Raw genomic sequence first — 19,665 nt, 5'->3', positions numbered from 1 at the left:
GCACTTAGTAGGAATTACCTGAAACCACTGAGTGACCCAGCAAGGCCGAGAGAGCACAGAGGAGGCCGTGTGTGCTTGCCGAACAGCTGGTGATGCCAGGCAAGTGGTTTGCTTTCCGGCTCGCATCATGCCAAGCGGCCTTCCTTAGCTGATATGCATCGGACCTAGGTATTTAAAGCATTTTCCCATCATTTACATCCACAGTGAGCCCATGAGAAAGGGGTTCTGATCTCTCCATTTTATAAGGGCATCATGGAGGAAGTGTTGCTCCCGTGAGAGATGGCAGCAGGACCTGACCTTAGGTCTCAGAGTTTTCAAACCGCTGAGTCTGACTGTGGTTTCCAGCTCACTCCACAGCAGACTACGCTGCCTCAAGCTGTGAGGAAGACATTGTGCCCCTTCTGGATTTTTAAAAGCTGACAACAAGCCCAAGCTAAGGGAGATGAAGCAGCTTGGCTAAGGGGTCTCACGCAGAGTGACTCAGTTAATTTGATCCTTGTGTCCCTTTAAGCTCTATCCTAAAATCTGGATTAGCTCTTCCCGTTGTGTTCCAGGCTCAGCGCTCTTCAACACACCCCATTCTAAACCTGTTGGTCCCTGCCTGCTCCCGATCTCCATATGTGGAAAGTAGTGACCTGGCTTTCAGAACCTGGACTGGAAGCTCTCATGCTCTCCCTCCCCTGCACACACCATTTCCTATGGTGCTCTGCCTGTGCTTTCAAAGCTTGCTTCAGGGATCCATGAGCTTCCTCCAGACCTATGTCCTAGCCAACCAGCCCTTGTACATGCAATCTAGTCAATAAGTTCCCATTATGCCCTGTGCCTAACTCCTGTATTTAAATGTCAAGATCAAACTTACTCAGACTTGCTACTGACTATGTCACCTCCATGTCCTCTGTCCACAGACAGTTCAAATCTTCCCATTTGGAAATCCTAGACTCAAATACCGCATGATGCCACACTGAAATCATAAAGGACTGAAGCAGGAGGATTTTCTTTAGACAGGAACATATTTTGCACATTAAATACAGACAGAGATGCTTCATTCCACAAAGAATGTTTTCAAATAATTTTCCTTGAAATATACGCCTTCTCAGGCACGTTCCTGTTTCCTATTTTGGTAGACACACTGGAGGGGAAAGTTTCACATTCCTCACTACAAGGGAAGCAACGGTGCAAGATGTGAGAAACCTTTGGCATTAGGCTGAGGAGGGGCTCGTGGGGTGTGGGGGAGCCCTAGCTATATGGTCAACTTTACTGGGTACCAGCTGTTTCTCTCCCAGCACTGCCAGGTTTTCTAAAGGAAATGAGGATTTTGTATGAGATCAGAGGTTTTGTATTGATATTACTTTTTTTTTCTTTCTGGTCATTGTTACTAATTTTCTTTTTTAAGACAGAGTAAGTATGTATAAAGCTGGTGAACAAAAAATATTGAAGAATTAACTCAACCTACTGACCATTTGTTTATGACTATGGGTGTACACTCTTAAGTCTCCAAATCAATTCAACCAGTCCATCACTTGTCTGTCACTTTGGATGCCATTTGTAAACCCAAATTTACTAGACATTTTCTTAGTTGCTCCCTATGTAATTGTTCTGGGCATTTTTTTTTTTTTTTTGGTTTGTGTGTGTGTGTGTATCTCCCTAAGACATGTCAACCCCAACTATTCTCTGCTCTCACCATTGGGTCCTTTTCAATCTTCACACTGTGGTTATGTGCTGATACATTCTATTCCAGGAACTGCAACTCACCCTTAAAGGCTTCCACTCACCCTTAAAGAACTATCTCGAACATTAAGGACTTCCAAAGCCTTTTCCGACCACCCAGAAGTGACTACTCACACGTGTGTGTGCTGACTTATGTTTCTTGTCTAGGTTTTTAACATTTTAATTATGTAATCATCTTATTGCCTCCTTTGAAATTGTGAATTCCTAGAGGGCAGGATGGTAATGTTTGTCTTTGGTTTGTCTTTGGAGACCCAGTTTGGGTGTGTTCATCTTAGGATAGTTTACTTACAGAATTCTTGGGCATCGTTAGAAAGTGGGCATGTTTTTGAAGATTATGAGGACGGCACAAACAAAGAGATATTTGAAGATGATCCCTCTGCAGTTCCACAAAGGGTGGACTCATAGGGAGAGGCTGGTATCTGGCAGACATATGGGGGGGGGTCATTGTAATGTATTAGGCTGGCTGACTATGGACTGGGGCTAAGGGGCTCACAGTGGAAATTCTATGAGAATTGTTCATTATCTAAGGGATGCGGGATAGACAGAACAGCGGCACTACATCTTCCAGACACTTACTAGGTACCAGCTGAGCTTTGGGGGCGGGAATCGAGAGGAAGAACAATGGGGAGAGAAACAGGGGAGGCGAGACCTAATGAACTGAGATGCTGCATGCTTCTTTAACAAGCAAATGGCACCAAGTGAACCTGAAATGGGAAGTGTGAACTTCTGTGCCTGGGAGTCCGTATTTCCACACCCCTCGCCTCCTGACTCCTCTAAATGGCAGCCATGTGATCTGACGCTCAGTTAAATGTCATTTGTTTCATTGTCTGGGGGAAATCCTGCATTTCCTGGCTATATAACAGCATTCGAATCAAAGAGAGTTTTAACAATTTGACTACAGACAGCATTTGCTACCCTATTGCAACTTAAAATTTAGAACTTCATAGGATGGGGACCTTCTATAGCTTAATTGATTTGAAAGAAGAAAAGATAGACATCCTTTTCCAAAAGGGTCTCTCTGACAAATCCTGACTGGCCTGGCACTGAATATACAAGGCAGGCCTCAAACTCAGAAATCTACCGGCTCCTGCCCCTCACCAATTGTGGGATCAAAGGTGTGCACCACCCCTCCTGACAAGACTGGCTGTTTTCAGATGTAAATTTTGCTCTAGGCCTGACTTGAGCCAATGACAAGATGATGACACAGGTAGACCTTGATCTCTAAGGCCATTAGATGGACCTTATAGACCATGTAAATCAACTACCTGCCTGCCAGGGAAAGGGAAGATGGAGAAGGAGAGGTTCCTTCTAGAGGAAACCACTTTGCCTAAGGCCAACATGGAATGAACAGCAGACCGGAGACTTTCAGCTCCCATGCCTAGCATCTGTGCTGGGCCCTCCGTCTGCAGCACCCACCAGCTGTGAAGCATGCATCTCATCTGTGCCCTGCAGGACTCCACTATGGCAGCGCATTCCGAGGAAGCAGATGCTGCTGTGCAGATGTGCACGTGTCTTGAAGACCGAGGGCTGCGGGAAAGCAGGCTGAAGAGGAATTCCCATAAATGTGAGCATCCGGTCCACAGCTTTGAGGTCCCATTTTGATTTGGGCTGACGATACTCTGTGTCAGCATGGTCACCCTGATGGGCTTGAGTGGGAAGGGAGGATCATGGATGTGGGTTGGACTGAAAACAGTTCCTGTGAGCTGGGTGATCCTTTAAACCTACCCTTTGGCTCCAAGGAAAATTCAGCTATGGAGAAGAAAAAATCCTCAAAATAGTCCAGGATGTTATCCTGCCAAAGGAAACTAATATTTTAAGTGACTTGGTAAAGAACAGCGGTGGTGTGCTGCATTTACAAGTTCGACTCAAATAGGGTGTTCCCCTGAAGAGTGTAGGCTCTCTTTAGAGTGCTAATGGCCGTGGAACTTTGAGAACTGGCTAAGTAGGATAATGAAGACTTGGAGGGATCATCTGGAAGATTCTGGCAAGTATGATCGCAAGGAGGGGGCCAGAATTTAAGGTGCTTTAGGGGTCATCTCATCCCACGTTCTGTTCCATCAGTTTCCTCCCTGCTATAGCATTCTCTCCTAGAAAAAGCTCCTTCAGATTCAGAAAACAAGCAGTTATCCAAGGTTCAGGAAGTTACTGAAACCAACAAGATTCACTAGGCCTTGCTAGGTAGAAGAGAACCTCCCGTCTTCTGAGCTACCTGCAAGAGTCTCTCCAGCCTGTCTCCAACAGTCTATGAGTCACAGAGGGCCCCGGACGTGTGGCTTTCATGAGTTGTTACACTCTGAGGTAGATTTTGGGTAGTTCAGCTGCCTTTGAGTCATTGTAAGTAACCCCTCACCCGTCCTCCTGGAAGTAACCCCAATGAACTCACTGGTTCACCAGCTTGAACTTTGGTAGAATTATTCCTCTGGTTGTTTGTAGGCTCCTAGCAGGGAGAGTAGGCATTTGCTCATGTTTCCCCAAGAAAAGTGACACAATCCCTCATTGAACAGATGAACAAACAGAATCTAGAAGAGTAGTGTTGACTTATCCTGGAGCCGCGTGGCATGTTTGTGCTCGGATTCGGATTGAAAGAGAAGAGATTCTCATTAAAAGCCAAACCTAGTAGCTATCCTGGGACCTGGGGTTGTGCAGGCACCTAGGAAAGGAGAGCAGGTTTAACTCTGTGAGACTTCTGGCCTTGTGAGTTCAGAGGCAGAGTGTTAGTTTTCTCCTTGAGCTCTGACCTTCCGTCTTCCAGTCAATGAGAACTGGATTAGAGCTTCAGATTCAAGTATTGGGCCTCAAAGTGAGGTAGGGTGATCACGGGCAATGGGCAAGTTGAGGCATTTTAGGGCTCACCTAAACCCAGACTGTTCCAGGTCTGTCTTTTTCTGTTTTGGGCCAAACTGAAAGATTTAGAATGTATTCATCAGGGGGAAAAGACTTGAGATGCAGTAACATTTAGCATAAGCCTGTAAAATGGGGGTGTGCAGAAACTACAGGCCCTGAAGCTTAACTTCTGTGAGCTCTTGACTCTTGAAGGGAGACTATTATACATGTGTGGACAAGCACACGAGCTATCTCTGTGATCACCAGTTGCCAGCCTATGTGGGAGGCCTGTTCCTATCTCATGGCTGTTAGAACCTCTGCAGGGAGCTGGTGCTGATGGTGATGATGTTCTAGAGAGTCAGCCATGTCAGCTCTCTCCCCCATATGAATGCCTTTCCCTATAGGAACTGGGCAGATGCGTCTAACTCACAGGGACTTCAGCTCAGCAGCTCATTCTACCAGTTGCCTCAAGAACACTTTGAAGTGTCCAGAGCTCATGTTCTCTCGGCTTACCTTTCTTCTGGGGAGTCAGATATTTTGCATCTGATTGTCCTATTGTTCATAGCATGAGGCATGCAGGCAATGGCAGCATTCCATACAGCAATGGTTCTGGGATAGTGTCAACATTGTAGACATTGTTGACTATGACAAGCTGGTGGAACGGCCACTGACATCTAATAAATAGAGGCCAGGGGGTCTGCCAAAATATCCTTCAGATCTGAAGAACTGTTTCTTCAACAATGAGTTACCTGGCTCTATATGTCAACAATGCTGAGATTGAGAACCCTGATGTGAAATTCCGTGTGAACCTTGGCGTCACAGTAAGGCTCTGCATATAAAATGAGCTGAGACGGGGGAGGGTCCACAGTTCCACTTAGCATTTCCTCCTACACCCCTTGTATGGTTTTACATGCTGGGACTCAGGGGAGCACAGCTTGTGAGCTGTTCATCAGGGCCAAACAAGCATGGGGTTCAGATTCCCATGACATGGGTTGGGATCTTGATCTGCCATCTTCCCGATGGATTGTCTTGAGTCACCTAACCTTTCTGGGGTTTGGTTTGCTGTGAAATAGAATAGGTGCTCACTTCCCATACAACTTTAATGAAATTTGAATGAGATGATCAGTATAAAGGGTCCTGGTAAATTCACTACTTTGCCATCGATCAAACATTCTGGTTAGTACAAGGTTAAGTGTTGCTGAGTGACAGGCTGTGGGAAAATAAAAGTAGACTCGTGGTTAAATAGAGAAAGCTGACTCAGATTTGAGGGGAACCTTTTCTGGAGAGCCGGAGAGAGCTTAGTAGGGGCTTCATGGGGCCCGAGATATGGCTCAGTGGTGAAGAGCATGGGCTGCTCTCCCAGAAGCTCTGGGACCCCCCACAGTGCTTCCTGACCACCTGCAAGCCCAGTTCTAGGGAGGCCAGTGCTCTCTTTGGGCACTGCATTCATGTATGCACTTATATACATGCAGGCAAAATACTCAGACTCATAAAAATAGATAAACATTGAAAAGAGAAAGTTGGTTTTTAGTTTTCTGAACTTTTGAAGTAGGTACAACCTGAGTGAATTTGATCTCTTAGAATGTGTTGAACCTTTCCAGGTCCATGTTATTATTATTAAAATTTTGTTTTGTTTTGTTTTTTTTTTGAAGACTAAACCTGAGTTTGTTCCAAGGCTAACTCACCATTGCCCTATCCCTAACTCTACATCCTGGAGTTGCAGGCACCCGCGCCCGTCGAGTTTAGCCCCACTTTGAAACCAGAACATCCCACCTGCGGCAATTCCAGAGAATGCTGTCTGTAAATTGTGATGCTCACTTGCTCTCCCTACATTTTTAATATTTTACTATTAAACATTTTAATATTCACCAGTAAAAGTCCCTTCCCTTTCCGGCCATATTCTTGGCTGATAAAAATACAAACTTTTTGACATGGTATTCAAGGCCCTCAGAATCCCACATTAGCCTTCCATCCAGACTTTGCCTCTTACCTTTTGACTGTTGCACAGCCTATGGTCCTAAACATCCGGTCATTATTTAAGGAATTTGGCAGGCTATCTAACACCTCAGTGTCAGACATAATCAGGATTCTTTGTGATTACTGCTTGTTCTTGGATCTATACCCTTTATTGGTATGTTGGAGAGGAAGCTACTGGATACATTGAGAATAGAGTAGGGAGAAAGGGGTATCTAGCCAAAAAGCCAAATTATACCTTCACCTTTCATAGACTTGAACTTGGCATACCACTCCCATCACGTCTTTCATGGCACTGTCTCCTTGTGTGTCCCCCTCACTCAATGCATCCCCGCTAAGGTAAGAATGGTACCTGGTCTATGTCCAGTTAGAGAACACTGGTGGTCCTACCTTCACGTAGTCATATTCACAAAGATAGGAGGATTCCAAGTTGAAGTGCATAAAGTAAAGCTTGATCCGGAACCCCTCGGGGACAGTAATATTCCAAGTCACTTCGGAGTCACTTGGATAGGAATCTGGATAGCCAGGGGACTGGATCTGACCAAACATTTCATTTAGCTCCACGGTATGGGCTGAGACCTCCAACAGGGCAAGGCACAGTCCATGGTAGAGAAGGAGCAACCTGAAAGACATGAATGAGTTTGGCTTACATCAATATTGCAGGTCCCCCGAGCTAAACAACTGCGTATACTGCTTTTCTCCTTGGGGGTCTTGCTTACCAGGTCTGCAGGACATTTGGAGAAAGTAACTAGGTAATTTCTAAGATGGTTTTAGCTTTGGTCTTTTGAAAATCTGGTATGCATACTGAAGTTTTCTATAAAGTAGCACATTTGGGACCCTGGCCCACGTTTGCCTACTCTTGGGAACATAACCACTATAATTAAATGATAATTGGTATCGCTTCTTCAATTGAACCTCACTTAGAAGCCATAAATTATGTAGTTTTAAAAATACAAGTAATAATAGCTAAGATTGCGATAAAACCCAAACTCAGTAGAGGAATCTACAGATACTGAACACTATTCTGAAAGAGATTGTTTACTACATACCAGTCAACATATTAAAAAAAATCCTGATAAAGATAGAATGAACAAAGTAAGTCTTGGGGACTTGGTTCTGTGGGAATCGAAAGTTTCTAATTCCTTCCTGGAGAAATGAAAGTAATGGGCTGCTGAGAGAGCCGTGAAAGGGGGCATGGACAACCCGATATCAAACATGCATGACGCAATACCGAAGCGGGGTAACTAAGGCTGGTCATAGTCCTAATGGTCAGGTCACGGCATAGCGCTTTCCCAGCAAGACCCAAGGACCTTGAACTCAAACATCGCAAGCGTGACTCCTTAGCTATGCTCCTAACAGGTTCCTGTGCTCACTTCTGATATTGTTGTCTGCGCTTGCACATGCATACGCACATACATATGTGTGTGTGTGAGCACGTATGCGTGTGCACGTATGTGCATCTATGTGTGCATGAGTGTGGAGGCCAGAGATAAACCTCCTATTCGTCAGGAGCCATCAGCCTTGCTTTTGGAGACAGCGTCTCTCACTGGGACTTGGGGCTAGCTGATTAGGTTAGGCTGGCTACCCAATGAGATTCAGGGATCTTCTTGTCTTTGCCTCCCCAGGTCTGGAATCACAGGCTAGTGTCCAGGCCTTTAGTCACCATCACCAGAGCTAAGAGTGCAGGTTCAAATGTGCCTGGCATGGAAGAGCAGCTTCAACTCCAGGCCCTGACCTTACTTCTCCCGCTCACTTCAGGAGAGTGTTGGGAGAGTTCTCCATCTAGTTCTTCGTCTCATACATGATAATAATGATGACTTCCCACAGGGCTGCTCTGCTCCCGAGCACTGGGATAAGCTTTAATATCAAGCCCTAGGTAAAGGCTTGCTCTGATGGTTTATCATGCTACTTCCTGACAGTGGCAGCTTTGGCTCCCAGCCCTGACTTCCCCGCAATAGTGACAACGGGATTACACAAGGCTGAAAGGTTGCTTTTATCCACATCTTCCCCCCATCCCGGCCCTCCCTCCCCCAACACACAGAGGAGAAAGCTTCCTCAGGCCAGTTCTGCTGAGGCTGGCCGTTGACGGAAGCCTCAGCCCAGGCCCCAGGGCTGTGTGGTGAGTGTGCACCAAGGGCCTGTCAGACTGAGACACATGAAGCCGCTGTCTCCATTCATGGAAGAGGCTGAAGCATATGCTTGCTTGCTTGCTTGCCTTAGGGGCTGTGAATCAAAGGAGTGCGTGGCAGCTCTTGTTTCTCGTCACACTTGTGTTTTGGCTTCGTAGGCACCAGGCACCGGCTGTACAATCCCTGGACACCTGTTATCTATCCTTCAGTTGATGAAAAAGTTGAGCTGCATTTGCTCGAAATGTCAAAAAGTGATACAGAGAGCTGGGGTGTACTCGTCTCCGTGGGGAGAGCGGGCTCTCGGGGCTGGATAAGGAAGTTGCGTGTGTCAGATGGCGGGATGAATGGCACGTCTGAGCGCCTCCAGTCACTCCCCGGTTCAGTGTACACACCAGCAACACTCCATTTTTAAGATCCAGGGTTGGGAGAGACAACACGGCTCCCTTACCCAACACCCTCACTTGACAGACGATGAAAAGTATACCCTAAGAGATGGCACATCGTGCCAAATACCATATGGCGAATTAACTTCAACAGCAGAAAAGAATAACAAAAGCTCACAGGAGAAGTTGGGACCCATGCCCGTATCATGCCCAGGCATCTGGCCAAAGCAATTAATCCTGTGAAAAATAATTTTGAAAACCCATAGCTTTCTGCGGAAATTAAAAAAAAAATACTAATGTTTGAACCCTCCCCCACCGCCACCCTATGCTTGAAATTCTGTCCTATTGCCTGGGGACTGGCATTCCTTAAGTAACATAGACCATTGTAATCTGCAGCTGGGATTGAGTGCCTGGTAGGATAGAGGAGGAAAATGCTTGGAGCCCAAAGACACAAGAAGGAGTCTGGGCCTTTTTCAAGATCATCAGTGTAGCTCTGGGCAAGATGCTTAACTGTTTTTATCTCGTGTATCCATTAATTTTTATGTCACACAAAATCTGAAGCCAGGATGAGACAATGCCCGTGAAAGTCCCCTGCAAACTCTGAAGAGTCGTATGCTGGTGAGTCCAGACCCCTCAGAGAGAGCCAGAAGAATGGCTCCCTGGCACGTCTTTTTGATATTCTGTAATTGAATTCAACTCAAGCACATTTGTTGGATTTCTACTAGGAAAGGGGCATTCTGTTAGGTGCTGGTCACATGACCGTGCAGACAGTCTACAAAGATGAAGACATTGATCGCATCTCTTGGAAGAGGAAGTGGACATTTAAATAAGCAGCCATTCCAGAGATGGTAAGAGATACAGCCACAGATGCGAACAAAGGAAGAGGGGCCATGTCTGGGGGTGGGGGTGGTGGTGGAGATTAGGACCCAGGAAGCAATGAGGAGCCTGCCCAGTCAAGTCTAGGTGGGAAATGAGTGAGAGAGTTGTTCTAAATCCAGGTTAAGCATAGGCAAGGGCGTGCTTTGAAATGGCTGAGATACAGGTAAAGCAGATTATCATCTCGAATACAAAGGGAGAAAAGCCATTGTTTTAGAAGAAAGGAAAATGAAATTTTCTGGCAGGTTAAAAAATGACTTTACAAAGATCAGGTCGATAAAATGAACTTTTCAGAGATTTCTCTTCCTGTGAGCCATAGGTACATGGAATTCAAAGTCACAGAGACTGAAACCCCTCATTGGCCCTGGACTCAGTAAAGGTGCTAGGTGAGCAAAGGAGAGAAACACAGAAACTGCCAATTGAAAGGGAAAGTGAATGGAGAAATAGGCACGAGGGGGCTTAACACACCTACCGAGTGGTTTTTCTTGCTCCCTTTAGATCTTTCCTAGCAGCTTTGACACTTACAAGTGATTAAACAAAATAATTACGATAGTTGGGGTTTCAGACTCTGGGAAAGCTCATAAGAAATGCCTGGTGAGGAGCCTCAAGCAACACAAGAAACAAGAAAGGTTGAAGAGCTTCAAGCCTGTTAGAATTTAAAGTGGTAGGTTTCCGAATTCCAAACGCTCCTTTGAAAAACTGTGGTGTCTCTTTAAGAGCCATTGGGTGCATTCCCTAGCCTGATTCATGTCACCAGCTGCCCCTGGTTTCAGTGAGAAATGAAGAATTTATAGGGAACTGTAAAATGGGGACAGGTTTTTAGTTTTCTAAATTGAGGTTTAACTGGCAAACTTCTGAAGGCTCAAGAAACCCCCCAGCCTAGCCGTGGGGGAACTGGTTTCTTTTCTGTTTAGAAGAAATAAGCACACAAACACATTATCTAACTCTTAAAGTGTTGCGAGAAAGAAAGCATTGCTCTATGCTGAGTAGGAAAATGAAGAATCAGCCTTGTGGGCAAGAGGAGGAAGAGGAGGATCACATTGGCCAGTAGGCAGCACCCTGTGCTGGCAGAGGGAGAAATCTGAGCCTCAGCCCCACCGCACGGGGCTTTGTACAAACTATCTGGTTTCAAGTTGCGGAGACTCTGGGAGTCTCTGGGAAGGTGCCCCAGAGACAGGGCGCTCTTTGCGGGGGCCCTGAGGATTGGTGAGAATCCCCCATCCCCGGCCACCCAGAGGGCAAGCAGGTGAGTCTGCCTAGAGACAAGGTCAGACCCAGAGGGCTGCTCTACACTTGGTCTTGGAGAGGGCACTTCACTCACCTCATTTTCCTGCCTTGTGTGCTCCTGGCCTTGGTCCCGTCTGCTGGACTTGTCTGTGAGCCGGTCCCAGTCCCCGGTGTGGTGTTAGCGATGCCTTATCTTTGTTCTGAGGTCCCTGTGTGTCTCTGGAATTGGCTGGCATTCTCCATTCAGGTCACGCCTTCCCCTGCCTGCAACAGATCCCCTCTCCCCCTCTCCCTCTGGCTTTCCCTCTCTCCTCTCTCTGACTGAGCTTCTGCACATGCAGAGGGACCTGACAGAACTGTTTCCTTGGGAGATCTGCTGGCCAGTCCCCTCCTTGGGAGGGACTGCAGCCCTAGAGGAGAAAAAAAAAACGTCTGAGAGAGTCAGAGGTGTGTGTGTGTGTGTGTGTGTGTGTGTGTGAGAGAGAGAGAGAGAGAGAGAGAGAGAGAGAGAGAGAGAGAGAGAGAGAGGTGTGAGTGTGTGTGAGTGTGTGGTGTGTGAGTATGTGAGTGTAGTGTGTGTGTGTGTGTGTGTGTGAGAGAGAGAGAGAGAGAGAGAGAGAGAGAGAGAGAGATTAATTTCTTTTTAGCCTCCCTTGCTGTTGGCTATAATAGTTCTACTTCAGGACCCCAGAAAAAGAACAATTAAACAGAAACAGCCAACTCAAAAGGCAGTTCTAGGAGATTATAAAAAAAATTAAAAATAATGCAGATCCCAATTCTCGGACTGTTTGTGGACATCTGCAGGTTTTCCTCAGAACTGAGCACTTGTCCCAGACTGAGGGAGCACCAGTTTCTGCTGCTGGCTACTTTCTCTTCCCCACTTGACTTTGTGACAGGGTTTAACTGAGAGCCTGTAGAGGTCAAACCTACCCATTTGGGAAAGGGCTTCAGCATAGACAAAGAACCAGGTGACCTGTGGATCTAGAAAGACCTGTGTCTGTGAGAAGTTAGTGTCCTAGGTCTGTGGAGAAACAGTATAGAGGCCCCACGCCGAGCCAAGTAGTAAGAGCTAGACATCAAGACAGCCAGCACCAAATGGGGACTCTCTCTGCATGGAAGCCTCTCTACAGTTAACCCCCAAACTATAACTCCTACCACAGTGTGACCTCTGCACTCTGACCTTCTCTGTGTGACATAGCCCCCTCCACAACAATAATCCCCTCCACAAAAGTGTCAGCCAATGCTGAAGAGAGTGTCTCCCTGAGCATCGTGTCTGTGCCGGGCACTAATGTTAGCCAGATTACGTTCACGAGCTTCTGAGGGTCTCTGTGCTCCATCTTTACAGGTGAAGGGTGATGACTTGCCAAGGTTATACAGCTGGCCATGACCTCAGATACCCATTATCAGTCCTGAGGGCACTGTCTCTGCAAGCCAGCTGTTACTCAGAACAGGCACTGTGCTAATCGAGTTTCACACACATCCCTTCAAGTCAGGTCATTGTCTCCACTTTCTTTTTTTTTTTTCCTTTCTTAAAAAATTTATTTATTTATTAAAGATTTTTGTTTCTTCCCCGCCACTGCCTCCCATTTCCCTCCCCCTCCCCCAGTCAAGTCCCCCTCCCTCATCAGCCCAAAGAGCAATCAGGGTTCCCTGCCCTGTGGGAAGTCCAAGGACCACCCACCTCCATCCAGGTCTAGTAAGGTGAGCATCCAAACTGCCTAGGCTCCCACAAAGCCAGTACGTGCAGTAGGATCAAAAACCCATTGCCATTGTTCTTGAGTTCTCAGTAGTCCTCATTGTCCGCTATGTTCAGCGAGTCCACTTTCCAATGAAGGCGCTGCCCGGAGAAGTTGGCCACATAGCTCGAAAGGGAGGATGAATTCCATCTCTTACACGTGCTATGACCCTGGCTCTCTGTGCTACATCCTAAGGCATGGGGCATTTGTGTAATGCGCACACCCACGGGCAAAGATGCTCAATTTTGAGTCATTCGAAAAGCGCTTTAGACACCAGTCCAGAACTTAGCTGTGATCTCTTTCCCGTCCACCCTGGCTGAGCACTTGAGGCATGACACCGTTTCCAATCCTGTCTCCTTGTTTGCTAAAAGGAAGCTGCAGTGAGGGACAAGTGAGATTGTGATTGCGGCAGGTGCCCTTCAGCCATCCAAGGTGACAAACTCACATTTCCCACCCCCCCTAGATAGCACTCCTTGTACATATTTGGGGAGCAATAATGATGACATTCCCTGTAATTAATTCTTGCCCGTTTTCTCTCCAGTTTCTCTATTTTTAGCTCTTGTGTGCTTGGCATGGTGGTTACGGGGCTGTGGTTGATAACGCAGGTGCAAGATGAGGAGGGGGGTCTGGACTCAGGCATTGTCTGAGAGAAGTGTTCACTGTCTCAGGCCGGATAAAAAGAAAAGTCTGTAAATTTCCCATTAAGCAGACTGTCAGGCTCTTTAGACATCAAATAACTCTCACAAAACAACATTTTAATGATTTAAGTATAAATGAATCAGAAACACATGGGTTGTATTTCTTTTGGAATACACAAGGGTTTGCAAACCAAAGGAGAAAGAACTTGGCAAGATGTTCACGGCGCACAGCGGCCTTGCCCGGGAGAGGAGTCTCGCAGTTCTCCCTGCAGCCTAGCCCGCCCTCCCTGGATTCAGCAGGCGTTTATTCTGGATCTGGGCACAGAGCAAAGGGCTTGGGAGGGAAAGCCATAAGCTATCCCTTGTAAAGTGTCACATAGAGCAATTAGGCCTCCGGGAATAGCTTCCTGCCCGTGCTTTTTTAAGACTGCCAGTGATCAATGGGAGACGTTTGAAGGATATTCTGAGCTGAAGTCCTGGCACCATGAGAAGGATCTGGTATGCGCCTTCTCCAGGAGTCAGCCAAGGCTCAGCAGGGGCTGCAGGAGTGGAGGCACTCACTGAGGTGCAGGGAAGGCTCCAGGTGTGACTCACAGCTCCAGAAGTCTCCTTGAGCTGTCCTCATGGGATCTGGGTGTGGGAGAATGCCCAATGTGGTTTTGGGGTTCAGAGTACAGGGTTACCATTTGGTAGCCCCAGTTCTTGTGGCCTCAGACAAACCACCTGCTTTTTTAGGGGTGGCTTCTCTTCAAGTGTGAGCGCACAGAGCATGCCATGGGCCCGAACAGAGGCACTGATGGTGGGCTGATTGTCTGGGCAGAGACGGGCCAGAGGAACCCTCACAACAGCGCTGCTTGCTGCCTCTGTGGTTTGGACAGTGTCGCCACTCATTACCCAGAACCCTATCACAGATATTAAGAAAAATCATGTTTGGAAAGATTCAATTAGTATCCTTAAAAGTTTAACAAGGGTGGCTTAAAATGTACGCCAGGAACCAAAAGCTCTTCAGTTCTAAGCAAAGAAACGGGGACCAGAGGGGTAGGCTCAGAGCCCCTCATTACTGTCAGGAAACCCTATCAGGAAGACAGCTTCTAAGGGGATGAGTCCCACAACATTCCTCCTCTGGAGCACTGGGGTTTACATTTTCTACCCAAGTATTTATTTTGTAGCGGCCGAGTGGAAGTTTCTGGAACTCTACCAATGTGTCAGAAAATGTAAAGAATTTGGTCAATGGGCTTTTCTTCTGCGGGGGTGGGAGGGGGACGGAGGATGGAGGGATGTGGGGGGAGGGCACAAAGCCTGCAATCCAGGCTTCCTCCTCAATATCTGAGAAACAAATCAAGAACTGAGGAGTGCAATTTGGAATAAGAGTATGGAAGGAGCTGTGGCGGAGCCTAACTTCACTTCCGGTCCTCGGGAGAGAGGCAGGAAGACAGCGAATTCAATGCTGCTCTAGGCTACATAGTGACACCTGAGTCAGAAAAAGAAAGCAAAACAAAAAACTAAACGTTAGGTCATGCGGCACATCGACCAACAGGATGCCAAATACCATGGCATCTGACCCTCCAGGTTGTTACAATAATGTGGGAAGTTAAAAGAATTCTCATGCTTTGTCCTGGGAGACCCAAATTCACTTCATCACAACGTGGTTGTTGAGTGTGAAATCATGAAACCCCACCTGGCATGATTGCACCATTTTTTTTTTTTTTTGATGCACACAGCATAGAGCACCTAAGTCTTCTTAGATTTTATGATCCATTTAGGCTTCTGTGGGAATGCCTATATGTTATTGCAGGGAATAGTCACGTGTTTTCACAGATGCAAGCATGGCAGTTTAGAGAAATTCTGAGTGCCTGTAAGCAGATGATTAACGCCTGGAGTTCAGGCCTGCCTGACCTCAATCTCAGGGCTCATTCTTTCCCTTAGTAGACTTGATACTGCTCGTTGAATCTGAATATTCATGACATTACAGATTTAAAAAGAGAGAGAGAGAGAAAGAAGAAATCACATATATATGGAAAGTTAGATATATATAACACAAACCTTGTCAAAATCCAGGAGGCGGTAGCTGTCTGGATGTGTTTCTGGGTCATCTATTCCGCTGAGCTATACATGGGTTTCTTTGCTAGTACTCTGCCGTTTTTGTCACTATGGCTCTGTAGTATAACTTGAAGTCTGGCGTTCTTTACTTTTTCAGCATTGTTCCTTTTGCTCAGGGTGACTGTCTTATCTGGGCTCTTTTTTTTTTTTGCTTCTATATGAATTTTAGGATTTTTTTCTCTTTATGTGAAGAATACATTGAGATTATGATAATTATGATAGGAATTCCACTGAATCTACAGATCGAATTTGATAGTATAGCCATTTTCTAAATATTAATTCTGCCAGTTCATGCTCATGGGCAGTCTTTCTGTTTTATAGCATCTTCTATTTCTTTCTTCGGTGTCTTACACTTTTCATTGTAGAGATTTCCATTCCCTCCATTTGGTTAATTCCTATGCATATTATTATCATTGTCATAAATGGGGTTGTTTTCCTGATTTCTTTCTCAGTGTATTACTTTTCAGTCTATAGGAAAGGTACTGATTTTTGTATATTGATTTTGCATCCTGCTACTTTGCTGTACATGTCTATCAGTTCTTAGGGGATTTTTTTTTGACACACTCCTTAGGGCCTTTTATACATGAAAGACAATGTTTATTACAAATACGAGAAAAATACACATTGGAGAAAAGAAAGCCTCTTTGACAGCAGTGCCGGGAAAACTAGCTGTCCGTGCCAAGGGAACAGAACTAGATCCCCATCTCTCACACTGCACAAAAATCAATACAAAGTTGTCAAAGGCCTTTATTTATGTAAGCCCTGGAACCTCGACTCTGTCAGAACAAAACATGGGGATGGTGTGTCAAGATAGAGGTATGGGGAAAGATTTTCTGAGAAGGACTGGGGCAGCTCAGGAAACAAAATCAAGAACGGACAAATGATCGTGTGAAGTTGAAAGGTTTCTGCTCAGCAAAGAAAATAATCTAGCAAAGAGACAACAGAGGGAACAAGGGGGAATCTTTGCCAGCTACATGTCTGGGAGAAGTTTAATGCCTAGGCTATAGAAAAAACTAAAACCCCTAAATACTCTAATGTCAAAAAACTACAGTAATAAGTAAAATGAATAGACATTTCACAGAGAAGATGAAGAGCAAACAGTCAATGACTAAGTAAAAAGATGCTCAGCATCCCCAGCCATCGAGGAAATTCATATAAAAACTACATTGGGATTCAGTCTCAGCTCAGTCAGAATGACCATCATCATGAAAAATCAAACACTTTCAATTGTTACAACACAGTACAATAATTTATATATTTATGATATGCAATATGATTTAAAATAGATGTATAAAGAGAAATGTATAGATTCAACAAATTAATATATATCTCTTCTAGAAGAACAAATCTGGTAAGTACAAATTAGTTTCTGGTTTCCTGGGGTGCATGGGAGGTGGTGCTCTGTAGTGGTGGCAACTTGTGTGTGACATGGCCATACACAGGGAAGAGGGGCTGCCTCTAAACCTGTAGGTTCACCCTCATAGCAACCCTCATCCTCCAGGGAAGCCCCATTTCCTGGTGTGTCACCATCTCCAGGAACAGTACTGCTATATAATAAACAAGAACACACGTGTTTTCTTCTAACATGTTTGTATTTAATTTATTTTAAATTATTTTTGTATTGTTGTTTAATATTAGCTAAGTCCCTAATTTTTTAAATTTTTTTCCATGTGGATTGTAATGATCTGTTCTGTCCCTTTAAGAGACAAGCCACACCCACTCCCTCCCCCATCCACTGAGGCAGGCAGATCTTTCCTCCTGCTTGCAGCCCTAGTCTCTTTCTTTTCTGTCTCCCTATTGAAGAGGCAGCTTCTGTCTCTCCCTTCTCTCTCTCTCCCTTCTCTCTCTTCTCTCTTCTCTCTCTCTCTCTCTCTCTCTCTCTCTCTCTCTCTCTCTCTGCTCTTCTCCTTCTTTCCCTTCCCTTCCATAACCCACTAAATAAATATCCAACCTCATTCTGCATGGTGTGCCTATCCATGTCTCTGTCTCTTGCATGTTGCATGGCTCCCTGCCCTGGATCAGCCACCCTCCGAGACCTGCGGCATGGTCTTGTGCCATGCCCATCTGTCTGTCTCTCCTTGTGACCTGCTGCAGCCCCTTGGGGAATTGTGTTATCCCTGCCTGGGACTGGCTGCTCTCGGGATCTTCTGTTTGCTGCCTGCCTGCCACATGACCCGCTGCCCACTGCCACCGCTTGGGAACCTGCAGCATTTTTTATTTATTCCATTTCATTGGTGCCATGAGATTCGGGAGGCTCCCCTGGAATAGGGATCTGGAACCAGGTATTTTTTTCCACAACAACCACATGTTCCATATGCCTGAGTATGATTTTTACAGTGTGATTTCTATGCACACCACTGGCTTTAGTTGGTGAGTTTTCCCCATTCTGGTCAGCTTTACTGTTTCAGTGAACACAAAGAATTGACCAGTGAGCATCCAGCAATCTTCTGGTGTGCCTAGAAATGGGGGACAGCCCCCAACCACAGATGATTGAACATTTTGCTGACATTCATCTCTGAATTGCTTTCCTTAACTATAATTGTGACCAGACTGACCTGGGGTCATTCCTCCCATGCTAGCACTGCATACTCTGTGCAGTGCATTCAATTGGGGGCCCAGGGTCCCTCAGTTTTTCTTTCTCTTTCTTTCTTTTTTTTTCTTTCTTCCCCCACCATGAAAGCCTGCTTGGAGTGGCCTCTGGCCTCTCTGGCTTCCAAGTTGTCCCGACTAAATCCAGTCAGGCTGTAGCACCCCACTCATGAGCAGGGGACACTCTCCCATGGGTCCTGCGATGATCATGTGCTGATTCACACCCTGCCCACAGCAGAGAGACGTCTTCCCTGTGCACCTTGTGGTGCTGCCATTTTTTGTGGGTTTTCACAGTTTAAGGTATGGGTAGCAATACCATGTCTATCTGTCCCCCTGGGATGGATACCTTTTAGAGGCCCTAACACCCCAGGCCTTAATGCCCTACTTCTTTAGCTCCTACTCTCACTCTGCCAGTGTCTCGCTGGCTCCACTTTTATGGGAGCTTGCTAACTATTGCCAGTGCACAGGTAAGTGGAAGCAGTTTCCTCAAACTGTCCCTGCCACCGCTACTGCTGCCAACAAGATTGGTCGGATTCATGAGGTGGCTTTTTTTTTTTTTCAATTCCAGTCTTTTGCTCCCCTCTGTGGCTTGTGGCATGTCAGCTCAGCAACAGGGCAGATCATGCCTCTAGGTCTCTCTTATTAAGCTTAAAATCCTTGCAGCTCAAAACTTGTGGCTTTTCCAAATAGCATGTGACCGATGCCATTTTGACTGAGTTCAGGTGACCTTACCGCCATCTTGTCTGAGGTCAGATGACTTCACCACCATCTTAACTGAGTGGCTTTTCCATACAACATGTGACTACTGCCATTTTGACTAAGGTCAGGTGACCTTACTGCCATCTTAACTGAGGTCAGGTAACTTCACCATCATCTTAACTGAGAGCCAGCTCAGGTGACAGTCCCACCATTTTTAACGAAGTATACTCTGCCTGGTCCCCCAGTTTACTATGTTTTTGTCTCTAAATTCCTTTTGTTGATTCTGTTGCATGTGTGTTTGAAGCAGTGACATGCCTTTGGTAGGGCCCACCAAGAGCATCCACTTCACCAAATTCCTGTTCACTGTGTGTGTGTGTGTGTTCATACATGTAACTTAAATGCACCTATGCTTACTGTTAAGTGTTATAATTGTCTATTCCTTGCATCTCATTTCAGACTACAAAAACAATAAATCTCATGTTTTAAACTGGTATGTACTTTTAAGTCTCTTACAAAAATACTTTATATTTAATCCAACCTTCATTTAAAATATATTAAGCTGTTCTCTACTATTGCCAGTTCTGCCATTAACCTTCTATTACAAGCAGTATTTTTCTTCTTTCTGTTTTTTTTTTTTTTTACGAGTGTAAATCTTACCTGTTAAGTTACGAGCCAGTACAGTCAAGTTCAGACTCAGACCCAGCTTTCCAGGCAAATTCTATACTGTAGTTATACCTGATAAACAGCCCTCAACTGCTCAGAG

The 19,665-nt window shown here is 45.7% G+C and overlaps 1 protein-coding gene across 3 annotated transcripts in view; it reads right to left on the bottom strand.

Annotated features, from left to right (window-relative positions):
* Positions 1 to 11,720, bottom strand: part of Masp1 (MBL associated serine protease 1) — a 65,043-nt gene extending 53,323 nt beyond the window's left edge. Inside the window, exons 1-2 of one of the 3 annotated variants that reach the window (XM_075967724.1) lie at positions 11,235 to 11,720; positions 6,916 to 7,147 (exon numbers count right to left, since the gene is read on the bottom strand). In XM_075967724.1, the coding sequence (XP_075823839.1) occupies positions 6,916 to 7,147; positions 11,235 to 11,239 (237 nt within the window). In that variant the 5' untranslated portion in view covers positions 11,240 to 11,720. Of the gene's footprint in view, positions 1 to 6,915; positions 7,159 to 11,234 lie in introns of those variants that run through there. The other 2 variants (XM_075967729.1, XM_075967733.1) reach the window with 2 other exon arrangements.
* Positions 11,721 to 19,665: the final 7,945 nt, after the last annotated feature.

Source organism: Microtus pennsylvanicus, chromosome 1 (genome assembly GCF_037038515.1).
Source record: "Microtus pennsylvanicus isolate mMicPen1 chromosome 1, mMicPen1.hap1, whole genome shotgun sequence".
Taxonomy (NCBI): domain Eukaryota; kingdom Metazoa; phylum Chordata; class Mammalia; order Rodentia; family Cricetidae; genus Microtus; species Microtus pennsylvanicus.
Note: the sequence above shows the minus strand (reverse complement) of the source record. Positions and strands in the feature narration are given on the sequence as shown.